Source organism: Rhinichthys klamathensis, unplaced genomic scaffold (assembly GCF_029890125.1).
Source record: "Rhinichthys klamathensis goyatoka isolate OS25496 unplaced genomic scaffold, OSU_Roscu_1.1 h1tg000111l_1, whole genome shotgun sequence".
Lineage (NCBI taxonomy): Eukaryota > Metazoa > Chordata > Actinopteri > Cypriniformes > Leuciscidae > Rhinichthys > Rhinichthys klamathensis.
The window spans coordinates 9,596,875-9,614,379 of record NW_026606649.1 but is presented as its reverse complement, the minus strand read 5'-3'; the positions used below and the strand labels follow the sequence as shown (position 1 = coordinate 9,614,379).

General features: G+C 41.0%; 1 protein-coding gene across 2 annotated transcripts; it reads right to left on the bottom strand.

Moving 5' to 3' along the window:
* Positions 1–3,233: 3,233 nt before the first annotated feature.
* On the bottom strand, positions 3,234–14,916 carry mxra5a (matrix-remodelling associated 5a). Of its 2 annotated transcripts, none has more exons than XM_056254407.1 (7): positions 14,566–14,916; positions 14,051–14,258; positions 12,875–13,004; positions 12,302–12,692; positions 8,047–12,135; positions 6,997–7,918; positions 3,234–5,852 (listed from the first exon to the last, which is right to left on the bottom strand). In XM_056254407.1, the coding sequence occupies exons 2-7, from the start codon at positions 14,227–14,229 to the stop codon at positions 3,944–3,946; spliced, it is 7,620 nt and encodes a 2,539-aa protein (XP_056110382.1). In that variant the 5' UTR covers positions 14,230–14,258; positions 14,566–14,916; the 3' UTR covers positions 3,234–3,943. The 2 variants fall into 2 exon arrangements, with proteins under 2 accessions (XP_056110382.1, XP_056110383.1); XM_056254408.1 differs by having other exon boundaries at positions 8,056–12,135.
* Between the last annotated feature and the right edge of the window lie 2,589 nt (positions 14,917–17,505).

The window sequence follows — 17,505 nt, the reverse complement described above, 5'->3', positions numbered from 1 at the left end:
GCTAGGTTTAGGGGTAGGGTTAGTGTAAGGGGATAGAATATACAGTTTGTGCAGTATAAAAATCATTACACCTATGGAGAATCCCCACAAAGATAACAAAACCGTGTTTGTGTGTGTGTGTGTGTGTGTGTACGTGCGCATGTGTGCTGGATGTGTGTTTTTGAAAATGTATAAAACACAGTATCTCAATATATTTTCACTTGTACTGTATGTCCATCATCATCTCAACTGTTACATTTTCACCTCCTCAGATATCTGCTTTTCTACCTCTGTAGTATATTTGCCACAATCACTGTGGATCATACAAAAATATTGTGAAAATGTCTTGCATATTAATGTAACTTGTTAAACTGAACCTAGTAATTAAATTTCTGTACTATGACACTACATTATGTGATATAGGGACTATCTGTATGATTTATTATGCTGTGATCTTTTGTTTGCAGTTTTATTAAAATATTTACAGTAAATAAATCCCATTCTCTAGAGCTGTTAAGGAAGACATTATTAATAACTTATTAATCAAGTATTAAATCGTGAGAAAGGAATCAAGAGAAAGATCTAGTATTAAATGTCAATGTCCAAAAATAATCCTGTAACACATCCTTCAACCAAAAGAAAATGTTCAATTGTGTTCAATAGCCTACTTTGCCAGTGTTTTTTTTGTTTTGTTTTTTTGCGCCACTAGAGGTCAGGCTATAAACACTCATGTTGCTATGTTGCTCAGTCAGTTAGAGGGCATCTTTTATTTGATCTTGTTCAATAAGACACATCAGCCACAGTATATTGAGGTTTTCAGGAGTAGCCTAACCTTTTGGTATGACATCTCTCTGTTTTTAACTGAGCACAAAGAAAGATCTGATTGCATTCTGATTCACTCTAAATTTATCTTAATTTTAACCATTATTTTACCACATTAATATTATTTAAATTATTTTTATACTGTCAATTTTATCAGGTTTGGAACATGGATGCAATGTAAATTTAAGAAATTTGCTAAAAAACTGGAAGAAAAAGTCCACTGTTTAATTTCCATGACTTTGCAAAAAAAATTAGACTTTCTGTGAAAATGGTCCATTAAACAGAATCTACATAGATCAATTTGAGATCATCCCATTTTTACATAAGCTAATATATTTATAAAAGATTATCCAGTTCCAACATTAAACAATATATTTTAACATTTACATTCACGGTCACAACAGGTGATATTGCCATAATTCACCCAAAAATTAAAATTCTGTCATCATTTACTTAGGCTCAAGTTGTTCCAAACCTGTAGGAATTTAGAATACTATTTTGAAGAAGATATGTCTGATATGTCCGGCCGGCGCCGAACAGTGTCAGTAACCAAACAGTTGATTTGACCCCATTGACTTTCATAGTAGCCTATTTTTTCCCCATACTTTGGAAGTCAATGGGGTCCATCAACTTGCTTGGCGCCGGCCGGAGGTTCAAACAGTTACACTCTCAGTCTCAACAACAGCTCCTCCAGTGAAAAAGAAACAATAGGAAGGAAAAAATTGCCGATCAGGGGTTCAAGCCATAGACAGTAAAAGAAATGGACACAGTGACCCCATAGACTTCCACGGAGAAAAGTGAAGTCAATAAGAAGCACTCAGTCACTTCCTGATGGCTGAGCGAACTGCGCAGGCTCAAACTGAGCTTGATGACGTAGATGTGACGTGAGCAACCTGTCTGACAGTTGCCTTCCGCATCTTGCAGAGACTGAGAGCGTGAGTAGGAGCTGTCCATGAGCTAGCAGCAGGAGCAACTTTATGACTCTCAATGGGCTTCTACCTTGACTTTATCGGACGTTATGCCTCCCCCCGATTGCCTGCGAGCTTCTCCTCCTGTCTATACGGTAATTTCTCTACTGTGCATCAGAGAGTCGCGTGGTTATGACGCGATCGTTAGCCTATTTTTACAAAAACTGCTTCTACGGGGCCATAACGTAAGATACAAGGCAATGGAGCCTTTTGTCGTGTTTCTTTAGAAATAAACAATGGACAAATGGAGTCTTTAATTGCCTCAGATGTAAAGTTATTCGCTGTCAAAGTGACGCCAAAATGAATGGGAGTCAATGGAATGCTAACAGCAGGTGAAGGCTTGCTAACCAATGGCGGCCCCCAGGGAGGTTTCAGTTTCCGGCTGGTGGATTACCCCCTTGTTTCAAGAGCGGCAATGTCCACTGCACGCGAGTGAGAAATCTAGCAAGTTAAAAAAACAAACAAACACTGATTTTCGCTGCTCACAAACGGACTGTCGAGGAAAACAAAGAAACGATAAAAAGGTAAATGTTAGGAGAAATGTCCATAGAACTTGCTAAAGAAAATGTTCCGACGTCTCATCAACAGCTCCTTGAATTCACACACACCACGACAAAATGGCGTTACCTGACTCGCAGCATCAAACGACTGTGTGGAAGGCGTGGTCAGGAGAGAAACTTAATAATTTTAGCCCATATAACTTACATTTATTCACACATTCAAATTATGTCCACAAATTAGTAGAATCTACTTATATTTTATTAGTAATGCAATCAAACTTAAGTAATTAAATTCTTTATTAGATATAAAATCGGGGCTAACACTGTGGGCTAAGATTAAGCCAAGATTAGGTCTTAATTAATTTAGGACATTTAAGTAGCTTTTATAAATGTGCCTTAGAAAAAAAAACATTACTGGTGTGCATCTTGAGACAAAACAATGATAGTGACAAATTTTAAAATATGTCAGTGCAAGTTGCTTTCAGTAAAAACAGCTCAAACATGCATTTTAGTCTGGGACTAGATTTAAGCCTTGTCTGTGAAACCGGGGGTTAGTGTAGTCATAACTGAATTCAATATGGATTATCTGAGCTCTTTCAATTTGCATGGTTTGTGTTGTTGGGATTAATGCATCATTTTTTCAAACTCATACTTCAATAGTTCTGCTGTAGTATGATATTTAGTGAACATTTAGTGACTAGCTGCTCAGAATATGTATGTTGTTGAAATCTAAAAACCATAAAGCAGAAGAAGGTTCAGTTTAGTCTGTGCTTTCATCATGTCTGAGAAAAGCTCAATTACATGATAGTTTCCAAAATCCCTATTTTCATGAATTGCTCTCATTTACTGGTTCGAGAATGTTTAAGTCATTTGCAGAGGGGAGAGTGCACACATATTTTCTGAAACTTTGGTTATTTATTAAAAGTCATCTTTATTTAAAATATGCAAAATAGAAATACATTAGTTTAAAGGACAAATAATTTATAAGTGTTACAAGTGGACAAGTATGACATTTTTCAAATAGAGAAATGTAGATACAAATAATCATATGAAAAAGCTTGTAGGCAACTTTGTATTTCATTTGCTAGTAATTCTTGAAAGCTGAATAAGAATCGGTGATTGTAATACTGTGAAAATTAATTTTCAAAAAAAATCAAAAGTCGTCAAAAAATGTGTAGTGTGAATCTTGTTTACATTTGAAAGTTTTGAATAATTATTTAAAATTTGTATTTGAAGCATTATTAAAATAATGGTATCCCTGATTTGTGAAATATTCTGCATTATTGGCTTCCATAAAGTCAGAATATATAATTTATAGTTTTCTTCATGGCTACAAATATATACAGTATCTTTTGTATCTATACATTTAGACATGAACTGTCATTGTCAAACATTAAAAGTAGAAAGATGCCTTGTAATATCAGTAGGTTGGTTACATTACACGAATCCCATACCAAGCTTTTGAAGAATAGTACCTTTTTACATTTTGCAAAGTTTTACTTGCAAACTTTAAAGTAAAGCTCACATCATTGACAAAATATAATGTAATGTTTTTTTTGCATTGGGCTGATTCCATTCTATATTTCACATTGACAAATTCTATTGCTATCAAGCTGTCTTAAAGCTCAATTTCGCAGTTCCTTGGGCATATGAAGAGTAGGTGTCCTGTGTTTCTTAGTATACATAAAGGTATGTACCTTTTGAGTCAACCCCTACCACATTTCTGGCTGTGCATCTGTACAGTCCAGCATCTCTTGTTGTAGGATTCTGGATGATTAAGGAACCCTGAGGATGGAGGTACTTGTTCCCAATTAGCCGTGGTTGGGGGCTGACAACAAGCCGTGTTCGGTCTGGTGTCTCCCATGCGATTTCTGATTTGGGGATGCCAGTGGCCACACAGTTAAGTTGTACCGCCACTCCTCTTTTAGCATAGGTAGCAGGAGCTGGGCCACTAGTGATACGGGGTGGATATGTAATGATGATGACTGGAACAGTTACCAGGGAGCTTCCATATTCATTTGAGGCCCTGCAGGTATATGAGCCCCTGTCATGGACAGAGGCCTGCTGGATGGAGAGGGTTCCATTGGCAAGAATAGCATAACGACCTGCTCTTTGAGGTCGGTTTAAGACTATCCCGCTTGGCAGAGTCCAGGTGAGGCGGACAGAGTCAGTATTTGACAAGCAGTGCAGATGTAAACTTTGCCCATTTATGATACTAACAGGTGAGTTATACCTGTTATTGATTTCTGGCTTGTGCCCTGGCATTAATGTAACAGTTCTTTCAACCATCCCAGCTGCATTGCGTCCCAAACAACGATATGTGCCTGCCTCTGAGAGAGCAGGGTTACTGATGACCAAAGTCCCATCAGACTTGTGGAGGAATTTACTGAATTGTGCACCACTCAATAGTGGGGAGCCATTTAGAAGGATCCACGTCAGCTCTGGGGTTGGTGACCCCTCAACTGAACAGCTTAGGTTAATGGTCCTGCCCACGGTCAATAAGAGTGACTCCATTTTAGGACTCTTAAGTTTCGGCTTCTCCAAAACATCTGTTACATCAAGCTGAACTATGAGTTTTGTTTCGCCTCCCTCATTACGAGCAACACAGGCTAACTGGCCTGAATCGGTCATTCTCACTGAACGAATATCCAAAGTGCCATTGCGATGTACTGTCATTCGACTGCCATAATATGGTGCGGGGAGTACAACATTCTCTGGAAGAACCCACATGACACGGGGAACAGGTGTACCAGTAGTTTCACAGTTAATTAGTTTCCGTTGATCTCTCACACTAGACACTTTCATTGAGTTTGTTGTGCCTATGAGGCCATTAATAGCAGGTGGAGAGACAAGAATTTCCACTCTGGTCACTTTGCGATCCTGTCCTGCACTGTTCCTGGCAAGACATATATAGTTCCCACCATCGAATCTCTGGACTTTCTGAATGATTAGAGTCCCATTGTTGTGTATAAAATATTTGTCTGAAACTGAAGTGATGGCTCTATTAGTGGGTGAGAACCACAATATAAGAGGTGTTGGCTCACCCTTGGCACTGCACTGCAGAGAGACGGATTCTCCATAGAGGACCCTGATGACATCATGTGTCTTATTTGCAATCATAGGAACATCTGCAACTACTTCCACATGCACTTTCATCTCATCTTTTCCAACCTGGTTCTCAGCATAACATGTATAGTCGCCCTCTTCACGCATCCCTACTTCATTAAAGAAGAGGGTTCCATTGTCAAAGACAACATACCTGCGACTTCGACTGCCAACATTACGTTCAGATTTCACAACACTGTTGATCATGGTGCCATCAGGCAATGCCCACTGGATTTTAGGATCAGGTAGTCCAGAGGCCACACAGTCAACTTTTAGGTTACCTCCATACATCACCTTCCTATCAGACTTTGTCTTCTGCTCAATTTTAGCAGGTTTTGCCAGGACGTTGACCTTAAAGGGCACAAAATCATCCCCAATTTTGTTGCGAGCAACACAGAGGTATTCACCGTTATCTTTCTCTGTCACAGATATGATGGATAGAGTACCGTTGGCAGAGACCTTGATCATTTGATCGTAACTGAAATATAAAAAAAATGACAAAAGCATTATTACTGAAGATGTGTGATTCAACCAGTTTAATGTAAAATATTAGATTTTTGCTTTTTATTTAGAATGTTGCACCCTTGATGCTTGAGATTTCATAACCAGATGAGCCCTTCTTTTAGAGGAGCAGTTAAAGTCCCCCTGTACTCAATCATTGTATCCCTTAAAACTCATCTTTGATCACCAAAATTACATATTTCAAAGTTTTTTTCCTGTGATTTTTTTCTTCATACCTTAAAATAACCCTTGCTTCATTTAGTATATGCGGTCCACTCAATCAACTTACTGAGGTAAACCCTGCACAATGGTATCGCTCTTTACAGCGTTGGTAATTAATATGATTAGCCTTTTACTTGACTAGTCTATCAAACAGCTAATAATGTGATACTATTTTACACAAACCAAGTTCCCGTTCGCCAACTCAGTCAGACAGCTGCTTTTTAACAATTAGTATCCTTAGAAACGCTTTGAAAAACTCAGAACATCAGTGGAGAAAGGCATACTGTATAGTTCATCATAATATCGTAATATACATCATACACCCGCTATATTGCTAAATCTACCCATTTTTCATTTCAACAGAAAAAAATATACTGGGATAACCTGGCTTCTCTTGAGACTCCACTGCTTCAGAGAATAGTTAATGATATGCTAAAGCCTGCCAGCACATTGACGTGATTGGTTACAAGGTAGTTTGTGACATAAGAAACACCAGTGATTTCAAACCGCGTTTTTGAAACTGTCTTTATATCACTGCAGTTTTAAGGAGAAAGTGCTCAGCAATGGTGTTGACTTATGAATTTGCACATGGTTTGTCTCAAAGCCTATTATAAACACCACATAGACCTATTAACACCATTAAAAACTTGATTTTCACCACAGCGTGACATTAAGAGTGTTTGATTTGCATGGCAAGGGTAACATGTCTCATTAGTCAAAACAGGATGCAAACTTATGAAAACATAGTGTTTAAGTGCATGCTTTAAGGAGCAAGAGTAATGCAGAGGGAGAAGGAAAAAAAAGAAGACAGTAGCTATGTGCACATTTTTCTCAAGTGTATAAACTCAGTATGTATTTTCATGCAAAGTAGATGTTCTTCAGTGAAGTGTTTACATTACCTGTAGTGAGCATCCACAAGCTTTTTGGATGGAGTCCTCCAAATGATTCTGGGTTCTGGATTCCCTGACGCAATACAGTCCAGGTGCAACCTGCCTCCATAGACCACATCTGTTTTTTTAGGTGATGAGAATGTAATCTTGGCTCTTGAGTATATTATAGACTTCTTTACAGTCAAAATAATGGCTCTCCATGCAGTGCCAACCACATTGGTTACTGAGCATTCATACCTCCCTGCATCTGTCGGAGCAAGACTACGAATATAGAGTGTTCCATTGGGGAATACAAACAAGTTACGTCCATTAATAAACTGGGAGGGACGGAGCTGCTTGGCATCAGGAGTGATCCAGCCAATAGCAGGGGGAGGGGCACCCCTGGCAGTGCAATTCAAGTAGGCAGTGCTTCCCTCTGGAAGAGTGACATTCTCATGTCTTGGCTGCTGAATGATGGGTGGCAAGGAAGCAATAGTCAGTCGAACGGATATGGTATCAGCACCTGCAGCATTGCTAGCAATGCATTTATAAATTCCTCGATCCATGTGACTGACCGATTTCATGTGAAGTGTGCCATTAGGTAAGACTGAGACCATGTGCTCAGGTGTGCCATGAGTAGGTCCACTAGAATGTACCATTTTCCTATCAGGTAGGACCCAGGTGATCCGAGGCTGAGGATGCCCTTGGGACTGACAATCAAACTCGACAGTTTCTCCAAGGTATGCAGTGGCTTCTCTATAGCGAGGCTGCAGAACTCTAGGGTGTTCAGCTAGAACAACTAAATTAACTACAATCTTGTCCTCTCCATACTGGTTTTGAACACTGCAGAGGTACTGGCCTCTGTCCAGAGGAAGTACATTGTGGATTATAAGCGTACCATTAGAAGAGACCTCGAATCTCTGAACCCTGCTGTTCTGTGTGATACTAGCTCCTGTAGGAAAAAAAGTGACAAAATAATTTTAGAGCTACAGCATCAAAATAATATATTTCTACATGCATGTGTCAACAACGTACAGATTTGAAAAGCTAATGGTAATATTTAAATAATTAAAACTGTACCTGTCCTACCTGTGGGTACTTTAGTCCAGGAAAGGACGGGAATGGGTTTTCCCACAGTCACACAAGGCAAATAGGCATCAGTCTCAGCATGTGCTGTTACTGATCTAATGTCTGTGCTGGTGATCCGAGGTCTGCCTCTACCCTCAGGCACTACGGTTGGTCTTTGTTGAGGTCCTCCTGATGTGGTGTAATGTACATAAGAGCTTCCTTTACCCCGAACACCTGGCCTGCCAGGAAGTTTTTGCTGTTGTAAAGATACTGTTAAAGTTGAGTGAAGTGGTGGAGTTGTGTGTGTTTTTGTAGTGGTCTTTTTGTGGATGTTTTCCTCTAATTCTTGAGATCCTCTCTCCTCAGAGGCACTGACTAATTGATAAGGAAATTGTGTGACTGGAAGTCTTCCCCTACTGTATGTTCTGCTAAGTTCTTTCTTACTGTTTTCCTGGCTTGTGGTTACAAATCTGTCTTTGTCACTATCAGGAATGTGATTTGCGTTGACTGGTTCACCTAGAATGGTCACAGAAGTGGGTGTATTTGGGTAAAGCATATGTGTATGTACTGTAGGAGGCCTCAGGGCTGTTGTAGTTGTTGTTGTGGCAACTATGTTTTCTTTTGTAACTGGAGACACATTAGCATTTTCTGATGGATACCAAGGGTTAATGGATAAAACAGAATTGTGTCTGTTGTGAATGTCACCAGTTGGAAGCCTAATTGGTTTTGTTGTTGCAAGCACTAATGCCGGATAGCTTTTGGGCCTTCCTGTTGGAACATGTGAACTATTTTGTGCCTCCTCAAAAATTGTAGAAGTTGCTGTTGCTGAACCATATGGGATTTCTGAATTATTTTTGATGATTTCATACTGTGTAATTGGGGAAGATGAAGAAAATGACCTTCTTTCAAGCTCTTTGTATGACAGAACTTTTTCAGTCTCTGTGGGGTTATATTGGCTGTTTGTTTTGTCTGGACTTGCATCTGGAAGTTCTTCTAATTGTGCATGAGAGTCGTCTGACGTTGGGCTTGAGCTGGGGTCTGCTGTAATGTTTCCCTGTTGAGTCTCTTCAAACGTTTTAGCTGCAGGGGTATTGGTGCTTGTAAACCACTCATGAATGTCTGCCTTCATGGGAGGATTTGGAATATGGGGAGACAAGTTTGATTTTTTTTCTTTCTCTATGGTTGCTTTTTCTTGTTCACTTCCAAAACTACTGAATGTTGATGAAGACACTAGTACTGTTGTGGTGCTTTTCTCTTGAGCTGGCTTAGCATGAGATGAGTGTCTCTCCTTTGTCATAGATACTTTTTCTTGGGATAGGGATTTGTGGGTTTTGTGATTCCTGCCACTGTATAAAGGGTCTGTGTTCTCTTCATGAGTCATTTTGCCTAGTGACTCTGGTTGGCTGTCAGTTAATGGAACAGTAGTATTAATCTTGGCTCCTACACTTTTGGCCCATGGAGATGTTTCTATTTTAGTTTGAGAGGAGGCAGTTGTCTTAGTAACGACTGAAAACTCATTTGTGACCTCTGCAATTGAAGCTGAAGTGGGCTGTGGGGTGACATTTGTGACATATACTGATGATTTAGAATTGTTTGTCTTAGTTCTAATTCGATTAGGCTTTCTACGTCTTCCACCGTTCCTCCTTAAACTGGATGAGTTCCTAGCACGTGAGGAGGAAGCATTAAGTAAATTACTGAATGTTGCTTTATGTCCTGAAGTGGGTTTGGTGGTTGGTGTCACAGTAAGAAGCAGTGGAATTGTTGAGACATTATGTTTCTCTTGGGGTATGTGCTTTTGTAAGGTCTGTGGTCCTTGCTTAATTATAGTTAGAATTTCAGTAAATGAGTACACAGCAGTTTCTGTACTTGGTTCTGTGAGGGTTTTTGCTGTGGCTGATACTAAGCTGTGATGCATCCTTTCCTGATAAACCTCTCCCACATGTTCAGGGTTTTGCAAAACCCTGTATTCTTCGGCATCTTCACCAACAGACTTTTGAATTGCTTCAGTTACATCCATTGTGTGGCTTTGGTTTTCCTGTAAATAGGTTCCATATGATGTTGTGCTCCACACAGTGCTCCCTGCAACTACATCTGCAACCTCTGAATCGCTCACAGTAAAACGGGTCATCTGTGGTCCAACTGTGGGTTGTGTGATATATGTGCTAACTGTAAACAAATCTGAATTTGGGTCTGTTTTAGGAGCTGCTATCTGGTAAATAACATGTATTGCATCCTCAGAATCCAGAGCTCTTATATCCAAGTTGTACTCAGTAGCCTCAATAGGCATCTGTGACATTGTAACTGAGTACAATACTTCCTTTACTGGTGCCCTTGTTGTTGTACCTTCTGCAGATGATCGTAATGATTGCTTTGTGTAGGCAGCCTCTGACTCCTGTATTTTGTGTGTACTGGTCTGAATATAGTTTGGAGTAGTTGTTTTTGAACTGGTTCCACCACTGCGAACTTTTGCCAAGATGTTAGCCCAGTGCTGTGGGTCTATTTGGTTGTTTGACATGTTAATTCTTCTCTTTGACTCTACAGTGTTAACCCTGTCCACTACTGGGGTACCTATTCTCCTCCTTGGTGTAGCAGGGCGTCTCCAGGAATTCCTAGACGGATGACCTCCCCTTATTCCCTTACTTGGGACCCTCCGCCGATTGGGAAAATCCACTTGCGTAGGAAGCGCTTTCTCTAAAAACTCTTCAGGTTCATTATCCCCAGATGACTCCACATCATTTTTCACAAGAACTTTTATTTTGGTTGAAACTCCCTCAGCAGGTTGAGGGCTACTGGAGTACTTCCGTAAGGGGATCATACCTGGTGGCCTAGTTATTATTACTTTTGTGGCCAAAGTGTCCATCCCATGCTGGTTTCCTGCCACACACTTATAGTATCCATTGTCTGAAAGCTGACTGTGTCGAATAATCAGAGTTCCATTTGATGCCACAAATATCCTGGAAATGTTTATCCACTTGTTAACAATGCTGCCATCAGGGAGAATCCAGTGTATATCAGCATCAGGGGATCCAGTGGAGACACATGGAAGGAAAAACGGTCGTCCTGCGAATCCCGTTATTGGCTCTGTTACTCCTTCACCTCCAGGAGGTGGGCTGGAGGATTCCTCCACTGTCAGGCGAAAAGGGAGTATCGTAAGATCATCTGAAACCTGTGCAATACAGTAGTACACTCCTGAATCAGAATGATCCAGAGATTTGATTTCAAGAACACCGCCACTTGAAGCTGAAAGCATTCTATCAACATTGCTATAAGGTGTTTTTAAAGTAGAGCCATCAGGTAGCATCCATTTAACTGACTCGTTCCCTGAGCTATGTATGGTACAGTTTATTTTAGCAGGACTTCCCACTACAGCAGTCTGCATCGTTCTAGTGTTGTTCCTGGACTCAATTATAACCCAGCCCCTACTCTGCTGTCTTATATATTCATTTTCCATAACTTCAGTCAGATGGGTGCTCAGAATAATTTGAACACTTTTACTTGTTGACTGAAGTCTGTTTAGCTGGAGGTCCATTGATGACTGCATTAACCAGGGTGGGTCAGCTGCTATGTTAGCTTTTACTCCTGTATAGTAAAGAGCATCCTTTTCAACATCTTGCCGATATCTAAAGCTTGTGTAAGGGTCCTTACTTAGCATAATTTCCCTACGAAGGTGGGCTGGAACATCACTATAATATGCAATCAATCTCCACAACTTTTCATAACTGGACCTGTCAATAGCACACTTCAAATCTAACGTCAGAGTCACATTAGCTGATATTTGATACTGGTTAACATAGTCCCAGCCTATACTTGTAAGCTCTCCTGGCTCAGTGACAATGCATTCCAAGTCTACTTGATGTCCATGTTCATCTGATAGGCCCAGGGAAATGTTGCCAAGGGGTTGACGAAATTCATCCATCGTCAGGAGGTCACTTTCAGTGTCCTCTGGGGAAATGGCTCTGTGAGAGGTGTGGATGATGGGACTATTGCAAGTGGGTTTCTCCAACTCCTGTAGTTGTTTCTTCTTTAGGTGTTTTGGAGAGAAACACATAGGGCATAGCTGGCCATCCAGATAGGCTTTGTCCTTCTTACATTTCAGCACACCTGGAAAGAAAAAAAGGAAGTGTTAGAAGTGGACATTCATCAAGATTAAGTAGTCTTATAATTCTAAACACAATTGTATATAATCCTATGCAGAACTATCATTATGAGAAGATAATCACAAGTGATAATTTATATTATTACTATTGTTAATCATGATAATAATAACCTGGTGAATTTTTATTCCACTCTTTGAACCATCTCATGCGACAGTCACAGGTCCAGGGGTTCCCATGCAGGGAGAGGTTCTCCAGGTAGGGCATGCCTGCTAGCATCCTCTGTGATAATGTGGTCAGTATATTATCTGACAGGTACAAGTGCTTCAGGGTGGACACTGGGAAGTGTCCATGAATAGAGAAAGTGGAGAAGGTTGCTGGATGGAGCTGTTGAAGTTGGTTGCCCTCTAATTGGAGAAGGCGAAGCGACGTGAGGCCTTGGAATGCATCAGGGTGGATGAACTCAAGTCTGTTGTGATCCAGGTGCAACCTAGTGAGACTCCAGAGACCCATAAGGGTTTGCCTGCTAATTACCTTCAGTTTATTATAGCTTAGTTTCAGCATCTGAGGAGAAAGAGGCATTGAACTAAATATGATTTACTTGTTTAAATTACATTTTAAATTTGAATTCATTGATGTTATTTAATTGCAAACGTTGTTCCATACATATATGAGGTATCAATGCAAACATAAGTACAACAAAAGAAGTACAGAATTAATGTTTTCTCAAAGGGAAAAATTTGTACCTGAAGGGATATGAGGTCACGGAATGTTCCATCAGGAATTTGATGCACATCATTGCCATGCATTAAAAGAAGGTCCAGTTTTCGTAACCCAGCAAAAGAGCTGTAAGTTATTCTATGTATAGTATTAAACCTGAGTGTACAGAAGGAGGTGACAATAAGATGGTTAATTATGCTGTGATGCTGCAGATTTACCAAATAGAACCTACATTGACTTAATTTCAATGTGGGAGTGTAGGGCTTAAAAATGTTTTATCTCAGTAATTGTAAGGTTTCCAAATGCCTAGTCCAAAATTCTAATAAAATAACATAATTTAGGGAATTAAGTTCTCTAAATAAAATTCCAAAATCATATAATTTTTTTGTAATTGCTTCTTGGTAAACAAGTGAACACAATAAAACTACACTGACATACACTCAGGCATGGGTCAACTAATAGGCTGATTATATCCAAATGGTTTAACTTTGTTCCCAGGACAAATGTATGCATTTCTCATACATTTTTAGCTCAGGGCAAGTTGTCAAATGTCTTTTATGTTAAAATGTACAATTTTATTAAATACAATGTTTGTTGATTAAAACAATGGTTTGTTTTGTTCCTTACTGTTTACATTTGTTTTGCTTAATAACATAATTGTGTTTATAATAATCTTTTTACTGTTTTTTAATTGTATTTTATTACAAAACAAACAAAATGATCACATATTGCATTGTGACAATTCAAAGAACTAGATCTTACACTTGGGTAAGATCAGTTGAAATGTAACGTTTCTAGCCTAAGGTATGTGTTTGTAAACATACAATTAAATATAAACCTACACAAATTGCGACAACTAGCCCCTGTTTACCCAATTAAGTATTATCTCAAATCCTTCCTGGGACAGTCCTAAACAATCATGCAGTTGTTGTAGGTCACCTGAAAAGTGGTCGAAATATCCCCGGCATTTGACATCATCAAGGGAAATTCCCACTAGATGAACCCTTTTGGATTCAATGTTTTAAAGCAACGAGTAATAAAATCCAGTTTCTGCATGCTACGATGAACAGTGTGATAGTCCTAATCTACAGATCAGTTTTGGAATGGATGTGCTAAAGTGTTCTATTACGAAAGCTGATTTCAGAAAGCTAAGAAAGAAAGCAGTGTCTAAGAATAATAATCTCGTGTCACAGAACAGTTACCCCAAATTCATCCGCTCCACCTGTTTGGGCACGCCAGCGGGCACCGTGAGTAAGGAGCGGAACGTGCAGTGCACCTCTGCGGGCTGGTGGCACGCACATGGCCTCGGGCAACACCGTACCGCTACAGGCAGTGCTACTAACACCAGCATCATCAAAACCTGAGCATAAAAGCGACCCATCTTCAGCCTCACAGCAGCAGCACCTTAAACTGCAGAAAAACGCAATTGTTAAAGCAAAATACTGTATAATAATTTTATTTTGTGATTTCTAAGATAAAGTCTGCAAGCACAATAGCTCGTCCAGAAGCAAAATATACTTGGCGATCTATATTTATCTATATCTTTGTTTGCTGAGGAATTCATTAATAAAGCAATTGATTGTTAAATGTCACAACAATCTTACAATAATAAAACGGTATTCTTACTTTAAAATAAGTTATGGAGCGCTGTTGTAGTAGGCTACCATGCTCCGATGCCAATTTCATTCAAGAGTTACTGGAAAGGAAAAAAGCAAACCTTTGTTAACAGGAGATTATTTCAACTACAATCCGGCATGATTTTGGTCCACAGCACTCCTCAAAATTCCATCTCCATAAATCATGTGATAGTCCATTCACTTTAGGATGCAAATTCTCCACTGATGATGAAAAAGCTGAAAATGTTTTCATTCAGGTTTTATTTGTTGTCGGTTTTCTTCTCAATCCAATATGACACTAATTGCTTGTATTCCGATGCGGAGAAACGTCAAAACAGTATAAACAAATCCCTAAAATTTTAGAGAAAGGCTGTATTTGAGAAGCGCATTGGAGACTCCAGCTGTGAAGCTGCGCGTTATGTTGGAAACGTGAGAATGAAACTTTCGGATGTGCGCTGGCGCACGCGTCGATGCGTCTACGCGCATAACGCAGGGCTCAGGGGGAGTGACCGACTGTGAGCCTTTTACACGCGTTCCTGAAAGTAATGTTTTGGATGAGACGAACAGCTGCCGAAAGCACACACAGTCCAGACAAAAGGTAGTGTATTAATGTCAGTTCAATGCTAAAATTTGGCAGTATCTACAAACGCGAACATGTATGTGTTGTTTATAGTAGCTTTGAAGTTATTTCATCCCCCACTTTTCTTTTTCCATGACATGCTGTTTTGACCCTTAAAGGTTCAGACTGAGACTCTATATAAGTAAAGGTTACACAAGGTTCAAAGCCTATATTTCTCTCCTAGAGACTGATCCTAAGACCCTCATATGCCACACACACACACACACACACACACACACACACACACACACACACACACACACACACACACACACACACACACACACACACACACACACACACACACACACACACACACACACACACACACAGACACACACACACACAATGCATGCTCTAAATTGATGCATGAAGTCCCCTGAGTTCACAAGGCATCCGCATTTAGAGAAGAAAATGCAGGGGGCTGGCAAGGGCAAAGGTCACAAGCTCCTGCCCCTGTTATTGACCACTTGGGAGATTCCATACATCACATCATGTCATTTCAAGCAGAAAGCACACCTGCTTGAAAATTACATGTATCTGCAGTCATCTTCAGTGATGGAAAGAGAGGTGAACATAAACAGATTATGATCACGATGAGAGAAGAATGAAATCAAAGAAGAATGAAAACAAAATGTAATCACCTTCAAGAAAGGAACTTTCTTTGTTTGGGGGATATTAAACAAATCCTCACATCAAGACATATCAAATAGATTAACAGTAAATACATTACAATGTTGCAAATATTTCTTGTTCAAATATTTCTTTTTAACTTTCTATTCAATAAATATTTTTTTATTTTATCATGGTTTCCACAGATAGTAAGCAACAACTGTTTTCAACATAATAAGAAGAAATGTTTCTTGAGCACCAAACCAACATATTGGAATGATTTCTGAAAGATCATTAAGACTGAAGTAATGATGCTGAAAACTGAGGAACAACTGTTCCCTTTCGTTGTCACTCCGAGTTCCGTCGGATGACGACGAATGGGGGTTTCGCTTAGAAGCCAATCAACTTCAAGTACTTCAAAATGAGCCAATGGCAAAGAAATGCCATGGGTCTGCGGAATTTGCATAGCGTAACTCCGCCTCACCTCGTGAGTATATAAGGAGAACGCTGGCAGCAAATAGGCATGTTTTCGCTTTGGAGCCAAGTTAATCCTTCGTTCCACAGCCATCTCTGTACTGTCAGTTCTTCAGACGAGCGAGATTCCCTGGTGTTGGTGTGACGGCGATCTCCGGCGAGCGCGCACTTCCTGCTTATCTGTCTGTGGTTTGACGGCGAGTGTGTGTCTCCCCGGGCGCTTCAACACAGTCAGTGTTTCTTTTCTCTCACAAAAGAGCTTGCACGTGGCACGTCTTTTTAAAGATGCCTCGCCCGTGCACTTCTGGTTGCGGTAGACTCGTTGCCGACTCTGATGGGCACGAGCGTTGCATAGTGTGTTTGGGCATTGATCACGCTAGAGCAGCGCTCGTGGATGACTCATGTTCTCTCTGTGGGAACATGACCATCGCAGCACTACGATCAAGACTCAGTGATCTCGCAAGAGTGAGAGCCCCCTCATCCACACCCCGATCTACTGACTCTAGAAATAGAGCTGGTACTTCGGCTGGTGGCCAGGGTGATCTGAGGGTGACGTTTTGGAACCAAGCGCCGACTATCAGTCCATGCCCAGCCGCACCCTCTCCAGTGTTGCAACCCGTGAGTGCTCAGGGGATTCCGGCGGGACCATCTTCGGGTGCCCCGCGGGTTTCCTTTGGCGCTCCAGAGGAGGACGCGATGTCTATCGCGGCATCACAAGGTGGGTCTGAGTCTGCTGGAAGTGAAGACTCATCACAGCTGCCACCTTCGGGTGTGAATACAGTTGTGCCAGAGTCTGATCCAGAGATGACGGCCATGCTGTCTCGAGCCGCCGCGAGCATCGGGTTAGAGTGGACCCCTCCGCCCTGCCCCGAGCGCTCGCGGCTGGATGATTGGTATTTGGGTCGGGCTGCGGATCCCCGTCCCCGTCAGGCCCCGATACCTTTCTTCCCGGACGTGCATGATGAAATCTCGAAGTCCTGGAAGACTCCCATGTCTTCCCGCGACCGCTCGATGATTTCATCCGCCTTTCCTCCCCTCGATGAGGCCGCTGCCCGTGGGTACACTGGGCTCCCCCCGGTTGAACGCTCTGTTGCGATGCAACTGTGTCCTCAGAGCGCTTCTTCTCGTGGTGAGCCTAAGCACCCATCCAAAGCCTGTAGGTACTCGTCTACACTAGTGGCGAAGTCCTACAGAGCTGCGGGACAGGCAGCCACCTCTTTGCATGCCATGGCCATTCTGCAGGTCTACCAGGCCCAGATGCTCAGGGACATGCACGAGGGCAGGACAGACCCAGGGCTCTTCAATGAGCTGCGCGCCGCCACCGACCTTGCTCTCC

Coding starts and splice junctions, on each gene's coding strand:
- mxra5a (XM_056254407.1), bottom strand. CDS start 14,229: ATGGGTCGCTTTTATGCTCAGGTTTTGATGATGCTGGTGTTAGTAGCA. Junction 13,005..14,050: donor GTGGAGCGGATGAATTTGGG/GTAACTGTTCTG, acceptor CTGTACACTCAG/GTTTAATACTATACATAGAA. Junction 12,136..12,301: donor GTGGAATAAAAATTCACCAG/GTTATTATTATC, acceptor TTTTCTTTCCAG/GTGTGCTGAAATGTAAGAAG.